The 17,933-nt window shown below is 52.6% G+C and overlaps 1 protein-coding gene across 2 annotated transcripts in view; it reads left to right on the forward strand.

The window, feature by feature from the left end:
- LOC144950812 (peptidyl-glycine alpha-amidating monooxygenase B-like) overlaps positions 1-17,933 on the forward strand; it is a 49,417-nt gene that overhangs the window by 16,686 nt on the left and 14,798 nt on the right. The window contains exons 5-17 of one of the 2 annotated variants that reach the window (XM_078880917.1): positions 309-396; positions 1,416-1,507; positions 2,312-2,398; positions 2,719-2,770; positions 5,351-5,418; positions 5,982-6,065; positions 8,398-8,474; positions 9,205-9,308; positions 11,123-11,464; positions 12,612-12,698; positions 14,128-14,210; positions 16,173-16,357; positions 17,225-17,582. In XM_078880917.1, the coding sequence (XP_078737043.1) occupies positions 309-396; positions 1,416-1,507; positions 2,312-2,398; positions 2,719-2,770; positions 5,351-5,418; positions 5,982-6,065; positions 8,398-8,474; positions 9,205-9,308; positions 11,123-11,464; positions 12,612-12,698; positions 14,128-14,210; positions 16,173-16,357; positions 17,225-17,582 (1,707 nt within the window). The remainder of the gene's footprint in view (positions 1-308; positions 397-1,415; positions 1,508-2,311; positions 2,399-2,718; positions 2,771-5,350; positions 5,419-5,981; positions 6,066-8,397; positions 8,475-9,204; positions 9,309-11,122; positions 11,465-12,611; positions 12,699-14,127; positions 14,211-16,172; positions 16,358-17,224; positions 17,583-17,933) is intronic. The other variant, XM_078880918.1, reaches the window with a different exon arrangement.

The raw sequence follows: 17,933 nt of genomic DNA on the forward strand, positions 1-17,933 counted from the left end.
GGACACCCGTTGGTGTATGCTCATATGCTCACATTATCATGGTGCATGTCCTTTTCATTAAAATGTTAAAGCATGGCATTTCAAACATTGATTGAAACATCGAAACAGAATGACTGTGTATTAGTGGACCTAAGAAGATTTCAACGAATAATGTACCCGGAGACGGCGTTTTAAACTGTGTCTGTGTTAAAATCAGATTTTAATTTTTGTTTACAAAACATTGTTGAATGATAATACAATTCACAATCGAAATGTTCCTGCCTGTGATGACCTTCCCCTATCCCGTTCCTGTCCTCCACATCCCACAGTCGACTTCGAACCTCAGGCCGTGCCAGGCGTGACACACCACATGCTTCTGTTCGGCTGTGAACTACCGGCTTCTTCCAAGCTATACTGGTATCTACCTTGCTTTGTTATTGTCTAAGACCCAATCAGAGACTGGTCTGTCAGTCTATTGTCTAGAGACCCAATCAGAGACCGGTCCGTCAGTCTATTGTCTAGAGGCCCCATCAGAGATTGGTCTGTCAGTCTATTGTCTAGAGACCCCATCAGAGACTGGTCTGTCAGTCTATTGTCTAGAGACCCAATCAGAGACTGGTCTGTCAGTCTATTGTCTAGAGACCCCATCAGAGACCGATCTGACAGTCTATTGTCTAGTGACCCCATCAGAGACAGATCTGTCAGTCTATTGTCTAGAGACCCCATCAGAGACCGGTCTGTCAGTCTATTGTCTAGAGACCCCATCAGAGACCGGTCTGTCAGTCTATTGTCTAGAGACCCAATCAGAGATTGGTCTGCCAGTCTATTGTCTAGAGACCAAATCAGAGACCGGTCTGTCAGTCTATTGTCTAGAGACCCCGTCAGAGACCGGTCTGTCAGTCTATTGTCTAGAGACCCAATCAGAGATTGGTCTGTCAGTCTATTGTCTAGAGACCCAATCAGAGATTGGTCTGCCAGTCTATTGTCTAGAGACCCCATCAGAGACCAGTCTGACAGTCTATTGTCTAGAGACCCCATCAGAGATTGGTCTGTCAGTCTATTGTCTAAGACCCAATCAGAGACTGGTCTGTCAGTCTATTGTCTAGAGACCCCATCAGAGGCCGGTCTGTCAGTCTATTGTCTATAGACCCAATCAGAGATTGGTCTGCCAGTCTATTGTCTAGAGACCAAATCAGAGACCGGTCTGTCAGTCTATTGTCTAGAAACCCCATCAGAGGCCGGTCTCTCAGTCTATTGTCTAGAGACCCCATCAGAGACCGGTCTGTCAGTCTAGAGACCCAATCAGAGATTGGTCTGCCAGTCTATTGTTTAGAGACCCCATCAGTCTCTAGTTCATGCCCTGTGTCCCAGTAGCGGCTGGTAGCCTCATGCCCTGTGTACCACTGACCCTGCCACCCCGCTCCACCCGCCCCCAGGAACTGTGGCTCCCGCGCAGGTCCCTGTGCTGACGAAGCGAAGATCGTTTACTCGTGGGCACACGACGCCCCGGCCACTCGCCTGCCGCCTGGTACAACAACAACAACCGCCATTCATCACTAAGTGGCGGTGATGTCACCACTAGGCTATGTGCATGTTAACGCCACTTGAAGGGTCGAACGCCCGCTGACAGGAGGTCAGGGGGCAGACCCAGTAGGTGCCATGGGTCGACTTCTGTGCCCCCACCGTGCCAGGCACACACGGAGAAAAAAATAACAATGCCATGCTGAGACTCAAGAATAATTTCGTTCCGGCGCTGCATTTGGACGTTTGACCTGTTCCTATGAAATCAGTGTGTTTTGTCTGTATGCGGGAAAAAGCCGCACACAAACCCCACGCATTCGAGGGTGTGACACTGAGATGTGGGTCAGAACATGCAGTGTGTGAGACGGTGTTAACTCCTACACGACCGCCGGTCGGTTCGGTAGATGTCTCTTCGTAGGTCTGTGAACGAGACCACCGTTGGTTTTCCCAGATATTTAAGTGGCTAGAGTGAGCGTACTGCGTGTGTGTGTCTGTGGGGAGCGGTAGCGTAGCAGTTAGCGCGCTGCGCTACGAATCTGGCGACCCGAGTTCGATTCCCGCTCACGGCCACCAACACTGTTGATGATTATCTGAATCAGTCCTGGTCCTCCTCCTAGGTCGACTCAGCCTCAAAGGAGTACCTGGTTTGGTGTGTGTAAACATCGCCACTCGAGAGACAAAGTCGGCCAGCAATGGTTCACACCAACCCCTCGTGTGCCGTGCCGGCCTGCTTCCGTAGGTGCTCGCTAACGGCACTTGCCCCTTACAGTCTGTAAAGGCTACACGGGTGACATTTGTCTTTGTGCTGCAGGCGTGGGCTACATGGTGGGCGGACACAGTCAGATCGGGTACCTGGTGCTGCAAGTTCACTACGGCTCCATCTCGGCGTTCACGCGAGGTGAGCTCCGGCTTCAGACTTCGCAGCAGTGGATAGAGAATGGTGGTAGTGAGGTTATTGGTGACGGGCGCATTGTGTGTGCGTGTGCTTGTGTGTGTGACGATTATCTGAACCGATCCTCGGCCTCCCCTAGGTCGATTCAGCCTCAAATGAGTACCTTGTGAGGGTGTGTAAACATCGCCACTGGGGAGACAAAGGCGGTCTGGCGTGGTGCTGGCCACTCCCTCATATACCGCATGGGCCTACTCGCTAACAGCACTTGCCCCAACAGTCTGTTAAGGCTACACGGAGGATCTTTGTCTTTGTTTGTGTACGGATAGGTGGGCGCACGGGGGACTGCTCCGGAGTGAATCTTCACATGACGATGGACAGGTGAGTGCAGGGATTCGTTCATCCAGCCCACCACATGCGGTCCTGTGCACCTCTCGATATGGATGGATGTTGAACTCCTTTCAATGTGGCTATTATTGACACAAACCTGTCAAGCCCTTATCAGTTCCCTACCTTATTACAGACCAATTCAAACGTCTGTACGCCGTTTCAATAGGGCACAAGAAAACGGGCTAAACCATATGGGTTGACATGCGCCAGCCACACCACTCGGAGATACACACACACATACATACACACATTTATATGCACCCCTAAGCCGTAATCACTATGCGGTGTTAGGGGCCGTCCATAAATGACGTCACGCACGTAGGTGGTGGGGGGGGTCAGACATTTGTGACGATGTGTGACGAGGTGGGGGGGGTTTGAGAAATGTGACGTCACATCAAAATGTGCAACTTTAAATAAATATAGACAACACGTTTTACTTAATTAAATAGACTTTTTGATAAATGTTTTCTCCTACAACATCAGAGTGCAGCGCCACATTAAATACGCACTACAATGACAATAGTTGAAAGCGACTTGAAGCATGTTTTTTTTGTGGTGGGTGGGCAGAGCTCTGTGACGTCATATTTGAGGGGGGGTCTGACTTTTTGTGACGCCGTGTGGCGACGGGATCGGGGGGGGGGGGGTCAAAAATCGTCCAAAATCGCGTGACGTCATTTATGGACGGCCCCTTACGTGAATTTGTGACAGAACCCTTTGGTAAGTGTTACAACACCCTTACGATCGGACATACAGACACATACAGCACATCTATACAAAGACCCCCCCCCCCCCATATAGCTTGAACATCCGCTTGCAAGCACTGTTCGTGAGCGCCTGCACAGAACACGAGGTGGTGGATGGCCAATAAACATTCCCGGCCACCTTTGTCTTCCCCAGTGTGTATGTTTACACACAGCATCAAGTGTCCCTGTACAGCTCAGTTCATCTTCTTGGTTCTTTCGGTAAAGTCACGTAGAATGGAAATAATAAAATAATAAAAAATACAACATAATAAAATAATTCCCACGACGTTTCGGCCACAACGCAAGCAGCCGTCCTCAGGTGAAGAACAGGTCTTTCGGGGAGACAGAGTCCATTCAGACTGCGTTGTGGCCGAAACGTCGTGGGAATAATTTTATTATGTTTTATTTTATTTTATTATTTCCATTCTACGTGACTTTACCGAAAGAACCAAGAAGATGAATCCCTGCGGTCACGAAAGCTTTAAATCGAAATTTAGCTCAGTTCATCTTAAGGAAGGCTTAGGATGCGTTCAAGATACTTGTCACCGATGTTGGCCATGAGCAGGAGTTGAACACGGATCACATGGTTAGTGAACGCTACACTACTGCTCCCCCTTACACATGCATTTATAACACAGACAAAGATCCCCCCATGTAGCCTTAACAGACTGTTGGGGCAAGTGCTGTTAGTGAGTAGCACCTATGAAGGTCGGCATGGCAGACGAGGGGGGTGGGTGGCCAGCACCACGCCCGGCCGCCTTTGTCTCCCTTAGTGGCGATGTTTACACACCGCACCAGGTACTCATTTGAGGCTGAGTCGACCTAGAGGAAGCGCAGGACCAGTGCAGATAATCGTCACCGGTCATGGTCATGAGCGGGAATCGAACTCGGGTTGTTGGGTTTGAAGCGCAGCGCGCTAACCGCTACACTACCGCTGCCTGTATATATACAGGGCGAGATGTTAACTACCTCGCCTGGTATACAGGAGGTCGTGGGTTCGATTCCGACCCTGACGCCTGCTGCTGTATATTGGGAGTTTGCGTGTTCTCGCGGTGGTCGCAAGGATTTTTCTCCGGTTTTTCCCTCCACGTTTAGAATATCGACATCACCACGCGTTTAGAGCATTTGGCTGCTATACATTTTACACGTGATGATGATGATGATGTTGATAAGCCACTTCGTTGATCTATCATTTGTGGCCAGGTCGCTTCTAAAAACAAAGCTGTGTAGCTCAGTGGGCCTTACCTTTTAAAATAAAATGTTTAATAGTTTGTTAATTTACACATCCGTATCACGTAGCCGCTAAGCGTAGACCTACTTGAACATCACAGTGTACATAACAGCCCTATGGCGAGGTGCACATCGCCCTACTGCATGGCGTTTGCCAAAGTGAGTGGCGTGTGTTTCCTCCCCCCCTCCATGTATTCCCCCCCCCGTGTGCCCCCCCCTCACCCTCTGTGTGTCCACACCCCCACCCTCTGTATGTCCCCCACCCCTCCATGTGCCCCTCCCCTCCGTGCGTCCCCCCCCCCCTCCGTGTGTCCCCCCCCCTCCGTGTGTGTGTCCCCCCCCCCACCCTCTGTGTGTCCCCCCCCCACCCTCTGTGTGTCCCCCACCCCTCCATGTGCCCCCCCTCCGTGTGTCCCCCCCCCCACCCTCTGTGAGTCCCCCCCCACCCTCTGTGTCTCCCCTCCCCCCCCGTGTGTTTCCTCCCCCCACCCTCTGTGTGTCCCCCACCCCTCCATGTCCCCCCCCCCCACCCTCTGTGTGCCCCCCCCCCCACCCTCTGTGTTTCCTCCCCCACCCCCCCCGTGCATTCCCCCTGCAGGCAGCCGCTGCTGGCTGGCATGTACATGCTCATGGCTCCCAACGTGGAGATCCCCCCCGGACTGGATGGTGAGTGCTCACACTAATCGCGCTGCCGCCGTGAGGCGAGGGGGAACCTCCGATTAGCACTGTTGGCTACGTACGGTGCGAAAGAAGTTCAACGTACGTGTGCATACGCACACAACCTATCAGCAGATTGCCTTGGACTGTGCGCCCGGTCTCATCACGTCTCGCAAGCTAAGCAGAGCAGTGTTAAACCATAACAGTGTTAAACCACCATTGGAACCTCATTTGCCAGAAGAAAAAATATGATAATTGTTTTTTTACCCTTTTATCTGGCGTCATCTGGTCCAACACCATGTGAGACTAGGCTCTAAGGAAAGCTGTCTCGGGTGTGGACCAATCAACTTCAAGGACAGTGCATACATTATCAGAGTTATGTTTTTTGTTTGCATTACGACTGCAGGTATTGTGGTCTATGCAAACATGACTCCTTGTAAAAAAGGTGTCAGTTTTGTTGCCAGATAAAAGGGTAAAAAAACAATTATCAGTGTTAAACCAGAGCAGTGTTAAACCATAACAGTGTTAAACCATAACAGTGTTAAACCGGCTTTGTGTCGCTTTGCCCGCAGGCGTCAACGCGGATGTGGCGTGCTCCTACGGCCACAAGTACCCCATCTACCCCTTCGCCTACCGCGTGCACACCCACAGCCTTGGTGAGGCTCCGCCAGCAGCCTCGCGGGACGCGCTTCGTCTCTGCGCGTGTCGGTGAAGATAACCAAGGGTTGATAGTAGAGGTGGGGGGTTGGGGTTTGTTGGGTTAGATCGCGTAAATATAAATGTGGTGTCGATAAACCCGCCACCGCCACCACCCGACACAGCCAATCGGTCAGGTTTGCCACGTAAACATTTACCGTAAAGTGTGTGTAGTGGGTTTACTCTCCAACACGCAACCGGTTAGTGCGGAACTAGTAACGAATTGTAAATGTGTGTGTGTAGTGGGTTTACTCTCCAACACACAACCGGTTAGTGCTGAACTAGTAACGAATTGTAAATGTGTGTGTGTAGTGGGTTTACTCTCCAACACACAACTGGATAGTGCTGAACTATTAGCGAATTGTAAATGTGTGTGTGTGGTGGGTTTACTCTCCAACACACAGCCAGTTAGTGCTGAACTAGTAACGAATTGTAAATGTGTGTGTGTGGTGGGTTTACTCTCCAACACACAGCCAGTTAGTGCTGAACTAGTAACGAATTGTAAATGTGTGTGTGTAGTGGGTTTTCTCTCCAACACACAACTGGTTAGTGCTAACGAATTGGCCACGTTCTGTTTACGTGACACAAACCCTTACTGATTGGCTGTGTCGGGTGGTGGTGGTGGCGGGTTTATCGACACCACATTTATATTTACGCGATCTAACCCGAAAAAAGCCTCTATTATGTATAATATTGGTCGCGAAAGCCTCCTACGTGTTAAAGCAGGTTTGAGTTTGAATGGGAGCTCACCATGCATGACTAAACAGGCTTTATTGGCGGCTGCTGCTGCTGCGGGGTTGCATTGTGGGCAGCAGAAGGCAGTGGTGGAGCAACATGCGCTATGGGGCCGTCCATAAATGACGTCACGCACCTCGGGGGGGGGGGGGGTGGTCAGACATTTGTGACGATGTGTGACGAAGGGAGGGGTTTGAGAAATGTGACGTCACGTCAAAATGCGCAACTTTAAATAAATATAGACAACACGTTCTACTTAATTAAATAGACTTTTTAATTAATGTTTTCTCCTACAACATCAGAGTGCAGCGCCACATTAAATACGCACGATAATGACAATAGTTTAAAGCGATTTGAAGCATTTTTTATTTTTTTTGGGGGGGGGGGCAGAACTTTGTGACGTCATATTTTAGGGGGAGGTCTGACTTTTTGTGACGCCGTGTGACTAGGGGGGGGGGGAGGGGGTTGAAAATCGTCCAAAATCGCGTGACGTCATTTATGGACGGCCCCTATTGCGCTGTACCCTCTATGTTCCCACATTCTGTGCTCCCCCACCATCACCAATCTGCACCGGCCAGGCCCGGTCAAGTACGGCAAGGCGTGGGGAGATCCTCATCCAGCAGTGGACCGATGAAGGGCTGCACTTGTAGCCGAGCCAGTCTAACGTGTGCACTGCGAGTGACGATCAAAATCATTATGTCAGCTACCCGCGAAGAATCATTTCATACACACGCTTACGCCTAATACTGACCCTAACGTGAAGCGCTATCCCTTGCTGGCGTGCGCTGGAGTGTGAATCCCATAGTGGAAGCGTTATTATTGCTATGTTTGTGTTCGTGACGGTGACGTCCACTGACTGCCAACACTCTCCCTCTCACTCAGCGCCGTGACCCCTGCAAGAATTGCCCCCGTGTCATCACCTCTGTCACCTCTCTGTGCCTCCATCCATCCGTCCGTCCATCTGTCTGTGCGTCTCTGATGGGGAGTGAGATGGTGTCGCGGGTTAGCGCGCCGCGCTGCGAACACGGCTGTGACCCGAAATTCGATTCCCGTTCACGGCCACCAACACCAGTGATGACGAATCGGTCCTGGGCCTCCCCTAGGTCGATTCGGCCTCAAATGAGTACCTTGTGGAGGTGTGTAAACATCGCCACTGGGGAGACAAAGGCGGCCGGGCGGGCGCGGTGCTGGCCACCCACTCCCTCTGGTGCCGCGCCAACCTTCCTAAAGTGCTTTTAAAGCTTTCGTGACTGCAGGGATTCATCTTCTTGGTTCTTTCGGTAAAGTCACGTAGAAGGGAAATAATAAAATCATTCAGACGCTGTCTTTCCGACAGACCTGTTCTTCACCTGAGGATGGCTGCTTGCGTTGTGGCCGAAACGTCGTGAGAATTATTTTATTATATTTTATTTTTACTATTTTATTATTTCCCTTCTACGTGACTTTACCGAAAGAACCAAGAAGACTTCCTAAAGTGCTCGCTAACGGCACTTGCCCCAAAAGTGTGTTGCGCGGAAGGACCCTTTGTCTTTGTGCGTCTGTCTCCACGTCGGACAGGGCGGATGGTGAGTGGCTATATCATCCGCAAAGGGAAGTGGATCCCCCTGGGAGAGAAAGACCCGCAGAAACCTCAGGTCAGCGCCACCACAGCCGGATCGTTCGTCTCGAGTGAATTCATGATCATTGTCGGCCGCGCTCTATCCACTGCTGGACAAAGGCCTCCCCATGGTGCTGCTCCGGCGCTCGCGGGAGAGCACGAGGCCGCAATCCGTGTCGCTCCACTGCGCACGAGCGGATTTCGCCGCTCCGTCTCTCTGACGGCCGTCCGCTCGGGCACGTTCCATCTTTTGGCCGCCGTTCCGTTCCCGGACTCACCCCGTCTTGCCACGGCGTCTCCTCTCTAAGTCCGATGAGCATCGGCAATACTATTAAAAACTAAAAAACGAACAATGTTCTATTTCACCAGGTTAAGGCCCACTGAGCTATGCAGCTCTTTTTCGGTAGCCGACTTGCCACATTTGCGAGCTCAACGGAAGTGGCTCATCACGTGGATATTTCTCGCAGCCAAATACTCTAAATGCGTGATGTTCATCCAAAATGCAGAGGGGGGAAAACCGGAGGACCCGGATAAAAAATCCACGCAAACACGTGTGGAGAGAGAGAGATCTAAACTCGAAATATACAGACATCAGGGTCGGGATGAAACCCACCACCTCCTGTATACCAAGCGAGGTGGTGAACATCCCACGGCGTGGTGCTGGCCACACCAACTTCCCTCGCTAACAGCACTCGGCCCAGCGTTCTGTGTGACGCTGCACAGGTTTGGAGGGGTGGGTGTCACCGTGTCGTGCACTCCCACGGCAGGCGTTCTATCCGATCACGCGACACCTGGAGATCATCCCCGGGGACACGGTGGCGGCGCGGTGCGAGTTCAGCGGGAGAGGACGCAACAGCCCAACCTTCATCGGGTGAGGGGGGGGTGGGGGTTGGGGGGATGGTTGGGGGTTGGTGGGGGGATGGTTGGGGGTTGGTGGGGGGATGGTTGGGGGTTGGTGGGGGGATGGTTGGGGGTTGGTGGGGGGATGGTTGGGGGTTGGTAGGGGGATGGTTGGGGGTTGGTGGGGGGATGGTTGGGGGTTGGTGGGGGGATGGTTGGGGGTTGGTGGGGGGATGGTTGGGGGTTGGTAGGGGGTATGAAGCGTGCAGAGGGGGTTCAGCGGGTGGGGGACGCAACAGTGCAACCTTCATCGGGTGAGGGGGGTGGGTTGGGGATTGGGGGGTGATGGGTGGGTGCAGGGGGAGTTGAGAAGGAGAGAGAGGAGTGTTTGTCCCGTGGCAGGTAACACTTTCAATTCGCAGATGTGGAGTTGAGCTAAATTAGTACAACAATAACGACAGCATATCATTGAAGGTGCTTTCTTGTGCAGTCAGTCATCAGTGGCTCGACTCAGCAGACCTGCGAATCACGGTTTAATCGCGACCCAGTCTCTCTGCATCTGCGCGCTCCTGTGTCGATCTGTCGCTCTCTACCCGAGTATCTCAGCGAGTCTTTGGGCCTCTCTGTATCTTAAGCCGATACGTATGGGGCCTCTGTGTAAGTCAACGGCGACTGGGTTCAGACCAGAGGTCGCAACCGGGTACCCGATACCCGTACCCTACCCGATACCCGGCTACCCGTACCCGGCTGGGTACGAGTAGCCGTTTGCGACCCTGGTTCGGCCGGGTACGGGTACGGGTAGACCGTGAGTCACTGGTGAGTAACCGTTTGTCACTCATTTCGGGTAGGGTACGGGTAGGGAACGGGTACCCATACCCGGCGGGGTACGGGTACGGGCACCCATTTGCGACCCTGGTGCAGCCGGGTACGGGTAAGGAATCAAAACCCGTTTGCGACCTCTGACTCAGACCATCGACCCATTTAAACCCCGGCTTCAATTGCCCAGCGTGCGGCCCAAAGGCCGCCGGAACTAGCGCCAGTCTCTCGTGGTGCCAGCTCAGCTCTCCTCCGACCCCTGCGCCGCTATTGCTCTCGATGGACAAATGTGTCCTCGTGCGCTGCAAAGGGCAGTTGCCTGCGTGTGTAGACCAATTCACGTGTTTCGTAAAATGTGGTCTCGGTTTAATGGCACAGGCAGCGGCTGAAACCTACCGTCGAACCCAGGGTCTTCTCTGACCACCCCTGTCACTCTTCGTATCCCAAGCGTTGGAGCGTCCGCGTCCTTCCACATTCACCTCTAGCGCTCCCAGACGGCTTTGCCGGTGCGAAGTGTTCGCTCGGTGCATTGGGATCTGCGGATGAAAAGGCGCCTAACCAACGTGAATCATTGTTCAAGTTTAACACGGAGTAGTAGGGCTTTCGCGACCAATATCCATAATCTAGGTTGTTTGGTTTAGATTGCGTAAATATATACACGGCCAATTTAGTAAGGTTTCTCACGTAAATAGATTGGCAATGTTGTGGCTTTGCTCTCCAACACACCGGTGTGCTGTACTTGTAACGAATTGACACGTTCTGCTTTACGTGACAAACCTTACTAGTTGGCTGTGTTCAGGTGATGGCGGGTTTAACGACACATTTATATATTTATTCGATCTAACCCAAAAAAAACTCTATTTTGGATGAATCATTGTCGTTTACTTCGTGACTGTTATTCTCCACAATGAGGCTCATGATCAATAAATATTGATAGATTCGTTGACCAAGGCATCCTCACTCTCAACACCCCCCCTCCAACCTGCGTCCCCCCGGTGTGCTCCCCATCCCCCGTCGCCTGACGACCAGCTCCACGTCTCACGACGAGATGTGCAACTTCTACGTGATGTACTCCGTCGACGCCGACGTGGGCGACCCCTTCATGTCGTGCACCATGGAGGCGCCCGCCGCGCTGTCCCGGAGTTTCCCGGCGTCCCTCGCAGCCGCTGGTGGCCGATCGGCGGCGGCGGCGGCGGCGGTGGCGACGGCGGTGGGTGGCGGTGGAATGGGGGGTCCGCGCCGGCTGGGGGCTCCCGGCTACGGGACGCTCTCCCGACCGCTCGCGGCTGTGGCCGGAAGACCCGACGTGGACAGTTACCGGGCGCTGGCCTGGAGCCGCAACGCCATCCCCGGTTATCAGACGGGCAATCGGTAAATAAAAAATTATGCTCCTTTTTATTTATTATTCTATTCTCAGAGTATTTTATTTTCGAACGACACTGTTTCGTCCCCAGGTTTGTTTCGATTGCGCCGATAACTCCTGCACCTCCGTTTGGCTACGTACAGTGCGAAAGAAAGTTCAACGCACACGCACGTACGCATTGGTGTCGTTAGCCGGGCGGCGGTGACTGCGCTGCACGCGGCTGCTTGGGATCCAGAGCTGTGGGGGCAGCGGGGGGGTTGTTGGATCACCACTCAGCTGGGTTGTGAAACTCCCTGCTACCCGTGGGTGTGGAGGAGGTGCCGTACCATGGCTCGCCAGGAGGCGGTAGGGCAAGTGGACTGATCTCCATCTTCTTGGTTCTTTCGGTAAAGTCACGTCGAAGGGAAATAATAGAATAAAATAGAAAAAAAACTAAGATTTTTTTTCTTATTTTATTATTTCCCTTCGACGTGACTTTACCGAAAGAACCAATAACATGAATCCCTGCAGTCACAAAAGCTTTAAATCGAAATTTGATCTCCATCTGTTTACACCTCATTCGAACCCAGAGATTACGTTAACCAAAATGTAAAATATATGTACGTATTTGGTTTGGGACTTGGTAGTACAAAGCATAGTTCCTCACGAAATTTCTTGGCTCAAACCCATCAGGAACATGGTTACTCATCCACACGACCATTCCCAGTGATCGTGAGCCATGGGATCTTTTCACGACTGAATGTGTGATAAAAAAAAAAAGTGATTCCCCACTCAAACTAATCTCCTGCATGCAGCCCTAGGTGAGTGGCGACAATTCCACATTACTGTGACAGGGGCCAAACCTCTGCCTGGCCGGGGTCCGCGTGTGACCCAGATCGTGTCGTGGTACGCGTGTTCGATTCCCGCTCACGGCCAACACCAGTGACGAGTATCTGAACCGGTCCTGGGCCTCCCCTAGGTCGACTCAGCCTCAAATGAGTACCTGGTGCGGTGTGTAAACATCGCCACTATGGAGACAAAGGCGGTTGGGCGTGGTGCTGGCCACCCACCCCCTCGTGTACCGTTGCGGCCTTCATAGGTGCTCGCTAACAGCACTTTCCCCTACAATCTGCTAAGGCTATATGGGGGATCTTTGTCTTTTGCCACGCGCGCCAGGCCCGGGGTGACGCGCGCTCACGCCAACGTGCCGTGGGACTCGGCCACCGCTCTGGAGAGGAAGCTCGCGGAGCGGCTGGCGAGACGGTGAGGGAGGAGGAGGGGGCGGCGGCGGCGGTGCAGCCCCGGTCGCTTTCCCACAGCCGAAGGTTTCGTGGGATGCGCCGCGCGGTTTGGTTTGCGTGGACCACCACGTAGGGAGGCGCGCTGCCGCGGCGGCGGTGTAACGCTCGGCAGCACCAACACCGGATTTGTGATCCCAGAAGTCGCGGCGGCTTGAGTCGACGGTGCAGGTTTCCTAAATCACTCCGTCTCCGTCCGCACGGTAGCATAAAATAAACAAATTTTTCGATTTAAAGCTTTCGTGACTGCAGGGATTCATCTTCTTGGTTCTTTCGGTAAAATCACTAAGAAGGGAAATAATAAAATAATACAAATTATTTTTTTTATTATTATTTATGATGTTTTATTTTTATTATTTTATTATTTCCCTTCTACGTGACTTTACCGAAAGAACCAAGAAAACAAATTTTTATTTTATTTTTTTACCAGGTGCAGGCCCCACTGAGCTATGTAGCTCTTTCTCAGAAGCAACCCTGGGCCGTCACAAATGGTAGCTCACCGAAGTGGCTGATGTCGTCACCACGTGGACATTTATCGCAGCCAATTAACTCTTAAGCGCGTGACGTCGATTGTAAATGTGGAGGGGGGGAACAAAAAAAACGGAGGCACCCGAGAAAGTACAACTGATTCTAGATTTGAAGTTATCGTGACTGCAAGGATCCATACTCTTTGGTTCTCATGTAAGTGAAAATAATAATAAAATTAAATTAAAATAAAATATATTTTTTTTATTGAAAGAACCAAAGAGTAAAGTACAACTGGGCACACCGCAGCGAGCCTGTCGGCAGGTCGGCGTGCACGGTGGGGCAAAGTGTGGGTACTCTCCCCCTTCTTCCAATGTCTACGGCCGGCGTGCAAGCGTAGGAACAAGCTATCCCTTTAGTAGAGGGGGTCTCTAGAGCCCTATCCCGTGGAAGCCCCTTCCGGCAGCAGTAGGGGGTGTGGGGGGTGGAGAGCGGTCAGCAAATGCCGGCGTTGGTGTAGCAGGTTAGTCCTACGAAGCCGGCGACCCGAGTTCGATTCCCGCTCACGGCCACCAACATCGGTGTCTGTGTCTCTCTGTGTCTCTGATAGGGAGTGATGGTGTCGTGGGTTAGCACGCCGCGCTGCGAACCTGGCTATGACCCGAATTCGATTCCAGCTCACGGCCACCAACACCAGTGACGATTATCTGAATCGGACCTGGGCCTCCCCTAGGTCGACTCAGCCTAAAATGAGTACCCTGGTGTGGTGTGTAAACATCGCCAGTGGAGAGACAAAGGCGGCCGTGCGTGGTGCTGGCCACCCACCTCCTTACTCGCTAACAGCACTTGCCCCAACAGTCTGTCCAGGCTGTACGGGGGATCTTTGTATTTGTTTTTTAACCGGTTGTGTTAAAATCCCCCGCGTACAGGATCCTGATCCGACGGATCCTGGAGCAGCTCCCAGCACCGAGGCCGAGAAAACGAGAAGAGGAAGAGGAAGCAACAAGTCCAGGTGCCTGCCCCAACACACAGCGACATTATTGGGGGTGCGGGGGGGGGTGCGCTTGATTATGTCAACGAACATTCTCTTAGTCTCTTAGTCACTGGTACAGAGGACTCATCATTTCAGAGATACGAACAAACCTGTCCGTACGTCCAGTTGCCGGTTTGGACCGAGAGTCATAAGTTCAACTGCCACGCAATAGATGGTGGTGGTAGCATCGTGGCATCTATATCTATAGAACATGAAGAACCAATGGCATCTACATCTACAGAACGTGAAAAACCAGTGGCATCTACATCTGCAGAAGATGAAGAACCAGTGGCATCTACATCTGCAGAATATGAAGAATCGGTGGCATCTACATCTGCAGAACGTGAAGAACCAGTGACATCTACAGAATGTGAAGAACCAGTGGCATCTACATCTCCAGAACGTGAAGAACTAGTGGAATCTACTTCTGCTGAAGAACCAATGGCATCTACATCTACAGAAGATGAAGAATCAGTGGCATCTACATCTGCAGGACGTGAAGAACCAGTGGCATCTGTAGAACGTGAAGAACTAGTGGCATCTACTTCTGTTGAGGAACCAACGGCATCTACATCTACAGAAGATGAAGAACCAGTGGCATCTACATTTGCAGAACGTGAAGAATCGGTGGCATCTACATCTGCAGAAGATGAAGAACCAGTAGCATCTACATCTACAGAACGTGAAGAACTTGTGGCATCTTCTTGGTTCTTTCGGTAAAGTCACGTAGAAGGGAAGTAATAAAATAATAAAAATAAAACATAATAAAATAATTCTCACGACGTTTCGGCCACAACGCAAGCAGCCGTCCTCAGGTGAAACCAGGTCTGTCGAGGCGACAGTGTCTGAATGAAACAGCACACGTGCTTGGAGCATATATATGAGCTGGGTTGGAAGGGGCATCTACATCTGCAGAACATGAAGAACCAGTGGTATCTACATCTGCAGAAGATGAAGAACCAGTGGCATCTACATCTACAGAATGTGAAGAATTCAGTGGCATCTACGTCTACAGGAGATTTACAACTTTTAAAGCCATCCCCCGTGTTTAGTGTACATGCCGTACAACACGTTTGTAATCGGCAGGCGTAAAGTTGGACTTACGAACATACCTAACTCGTTCGTAAGTAGAGGAGTCCCTGTATATACGACTGGAGTGGGTGCATCGCTGAATAGCCACAGCCATAGCGCAAAGTACACTTGGATGTGGCCGTGCCGTGTACGGAAACATTTTCCCAGGGTCACCTACCGACTCAGACGGACCCAGATATTGTAAAAAATATGAAGCCTTGTGCGCCCCTTCCATCTAAATCATTCTGTTATTCCGTCACTGTTTTGTAAAGCTATCTCAAGCGCCTTGAGTTGAAGGCGCTCTATCTATATATCTATATATATAAAAGGTAAATTTGTGAATGTGTGTGTCTGTTCGAAATGTTTAGCGTACTTCCCAACATACAACAAACTTGAAATTTGGCATGTGGGTAGCTTCCAGACTGTAATCAAAGTATAAAAATAGACTTTTGCATTTTGGGGGGGGGGGCCCAATAATGCATCTAATATATTGCACGGCAAGTGAGCGGTGACGTCACATCTGTGATGTCACCCGCATGCGGCAGCGTCACGCAGTGTGCCTGCTGACGTCACGCAGTGTGCCTGCTGACGTCACTCAACCGCCCCCCCACTCTCCGCGTAGGCCGTGTATTAATCCAAGACCCGGGCGAAGCCGGGTAGTAAAGCTAGCACTATATAAATGCGAATTAGATTAGATCATCAAGATCATCTTCGTCGACGTGATCACCATCAATGTCGGGCGTGGTGCTGGCCACTCCCCCTCTCATGTGCCTTGCCGGCCTTCGAGGGTGCTCGCGAATAGCACTTGCCCCAACAGTTGGTTGAGGCTACACGGGGGGGGGGGATCTTTGTATTCGTGTCTACGTGCAGAGGAGCTGTCTTCTCTCATCTCGCGCCTGCTCACGGATCCGCAAGGCCCCGTGTTCCGGCACAAGTACAACCCCCCAACCCCCGCGCTCTCCTCCGCTCGCGACGATGATCACGACGACGACGACGATGACGATGTCCACGGCGGTGATGATGACCCTCGCACTCTCCACCCTCAGCAGCAGCAGGTGCCAATAACCCAGCGCAGACTCCACCAATAACACAAACATATCATTGATCAGTAACAGCCACGTGTCAATCTGACGCTGGATGAAGGCGTCCCGATGTTAAGCATGCTTTGCCATCTCTCTGGCATTTATTCTCCTCTTTACTCCTGCAATTCTACCCTCTACCAAACGATGTTTTATTTTGTCTTATGGATATACAGGTCCCCGCCGTAGGGACATGGACTTTTCAAGGCTGGGCATTGACCCTTACTAAAGGTCACTCGCCGTACCGCTGAGACGCGTGGCCACCGAGCAATGTCGCTTTATGGATATACAGGTCCTCGTCGTAGGAACATGGAATTTTCATGGCTCGGCATTGACTCTTCCTAATCGAAGGTCACTCGCCGTACCGCCGAGACGCGTGGCTATCGAGCAACGTCGCTTCCCTGCTGGTAGACGGGCGGCCGCTGGCAGGCTGGTGCTGCGTTCACCCCGTGCCACTGGGCGTCCCATATCGTGGGACACCTCGATGTTACTGCGTGGGAGGCCATGCTCTAAATCAGTGTTCTTCACTCATTTTCAGGGGGGGAGGAGCGGGGGGGGCACTTTCGCCGATGAGACATCATCAGTGTGAGGGTGCCGCGCCACACCATTTGTAAACCGTTGGGGGTTTGACAGCAGCACGATGACGATGATGGGAGGTGTTTTCACTCTTTGTTTATTGTTGGGGGGGGGGGGGGGGAGGTGGGGTGGGGGGCCGCCAGTGGGCCACCAGTGGTCCGCGGTGGCCTTGCAATGAAGAACATCGGTCTAAATATTAAGCGGCGCTGCCGGTGACGACGATGGTTTGAGGTTCACTTAGTGCGGTTGCCCCACTCTGACGTTCAGGGCCCACGGTTCTTCCCACCGCGCGATGCACCACCTCAGGACCCCACCGGCCAGGTCCCCACTGGCAAGGAGGAGGAGGTGGAGGAGTCCTCGGAGGTGCCCGCCGGTGACGGCGACGGGCAGCGGGCGTCCGGCTCAGGCGTGGAAGTCCGCGGGGTCCCCGCGATGGCGGAGGAAGGCGGCGATGGCCCGGCGATGCCACCGCCGCGGCGGGAGCCCACGGCCGCCCCGGGCAGCGAGAAGGAAGAGGAGGAGGTGGTGGAGGAGGAGGTGGGGCAGGAGAGGCGCGGCACCGATCTGGAGGAGTCGCTCAGGATGCTGGAGCAGGCGGTGGACGAGGCAGGCTCGGACGCCCGAGGTATCGTCGGCGAAACCACTGGCGGGGTGACCAGCCGGTCACGTGTGTGGGGAGCGGTGGTGTAGCAGTTAGCGCGCTGCGCTACGGACGTGGCGACCCCAGTACGATTCCCACTCAAGGCCAACGCCAGTGACGATTATCTGACCCGTTCCTGGGCCTCCCCTAGGTCGACTCAGTTTCAAATGAGTACCTGGTGCGATGTGTCACTGGGGAGACAAAGGCGGCCAGGTGTAGTGTTGGCCACCCACCCCCTCGTATGCCGTGCTGGCCTTTATAGGTGTTCGAGCACTTGCCCCTACAGTCTGTTAAGGCTATATGGGGGACCTTTGTCTTTGTTGTGCGCGTGTGTGG

Source organism: Lampetra fluviatilis, chromosome 59, assembly GCF_964198595.1.
Source record: "Lampetra fluviatilis chromosome 59, kcLamFluv1.1, whole genome shotgun sequence".
Taxonomy (NCBI): domain Eukaryota; kingdom Metazoa; phylum Chordata; class Hyperoartia; order Petromyzontiformes; family Petromyzontidae; genus Lampetra; species Lampetra fluviatilis.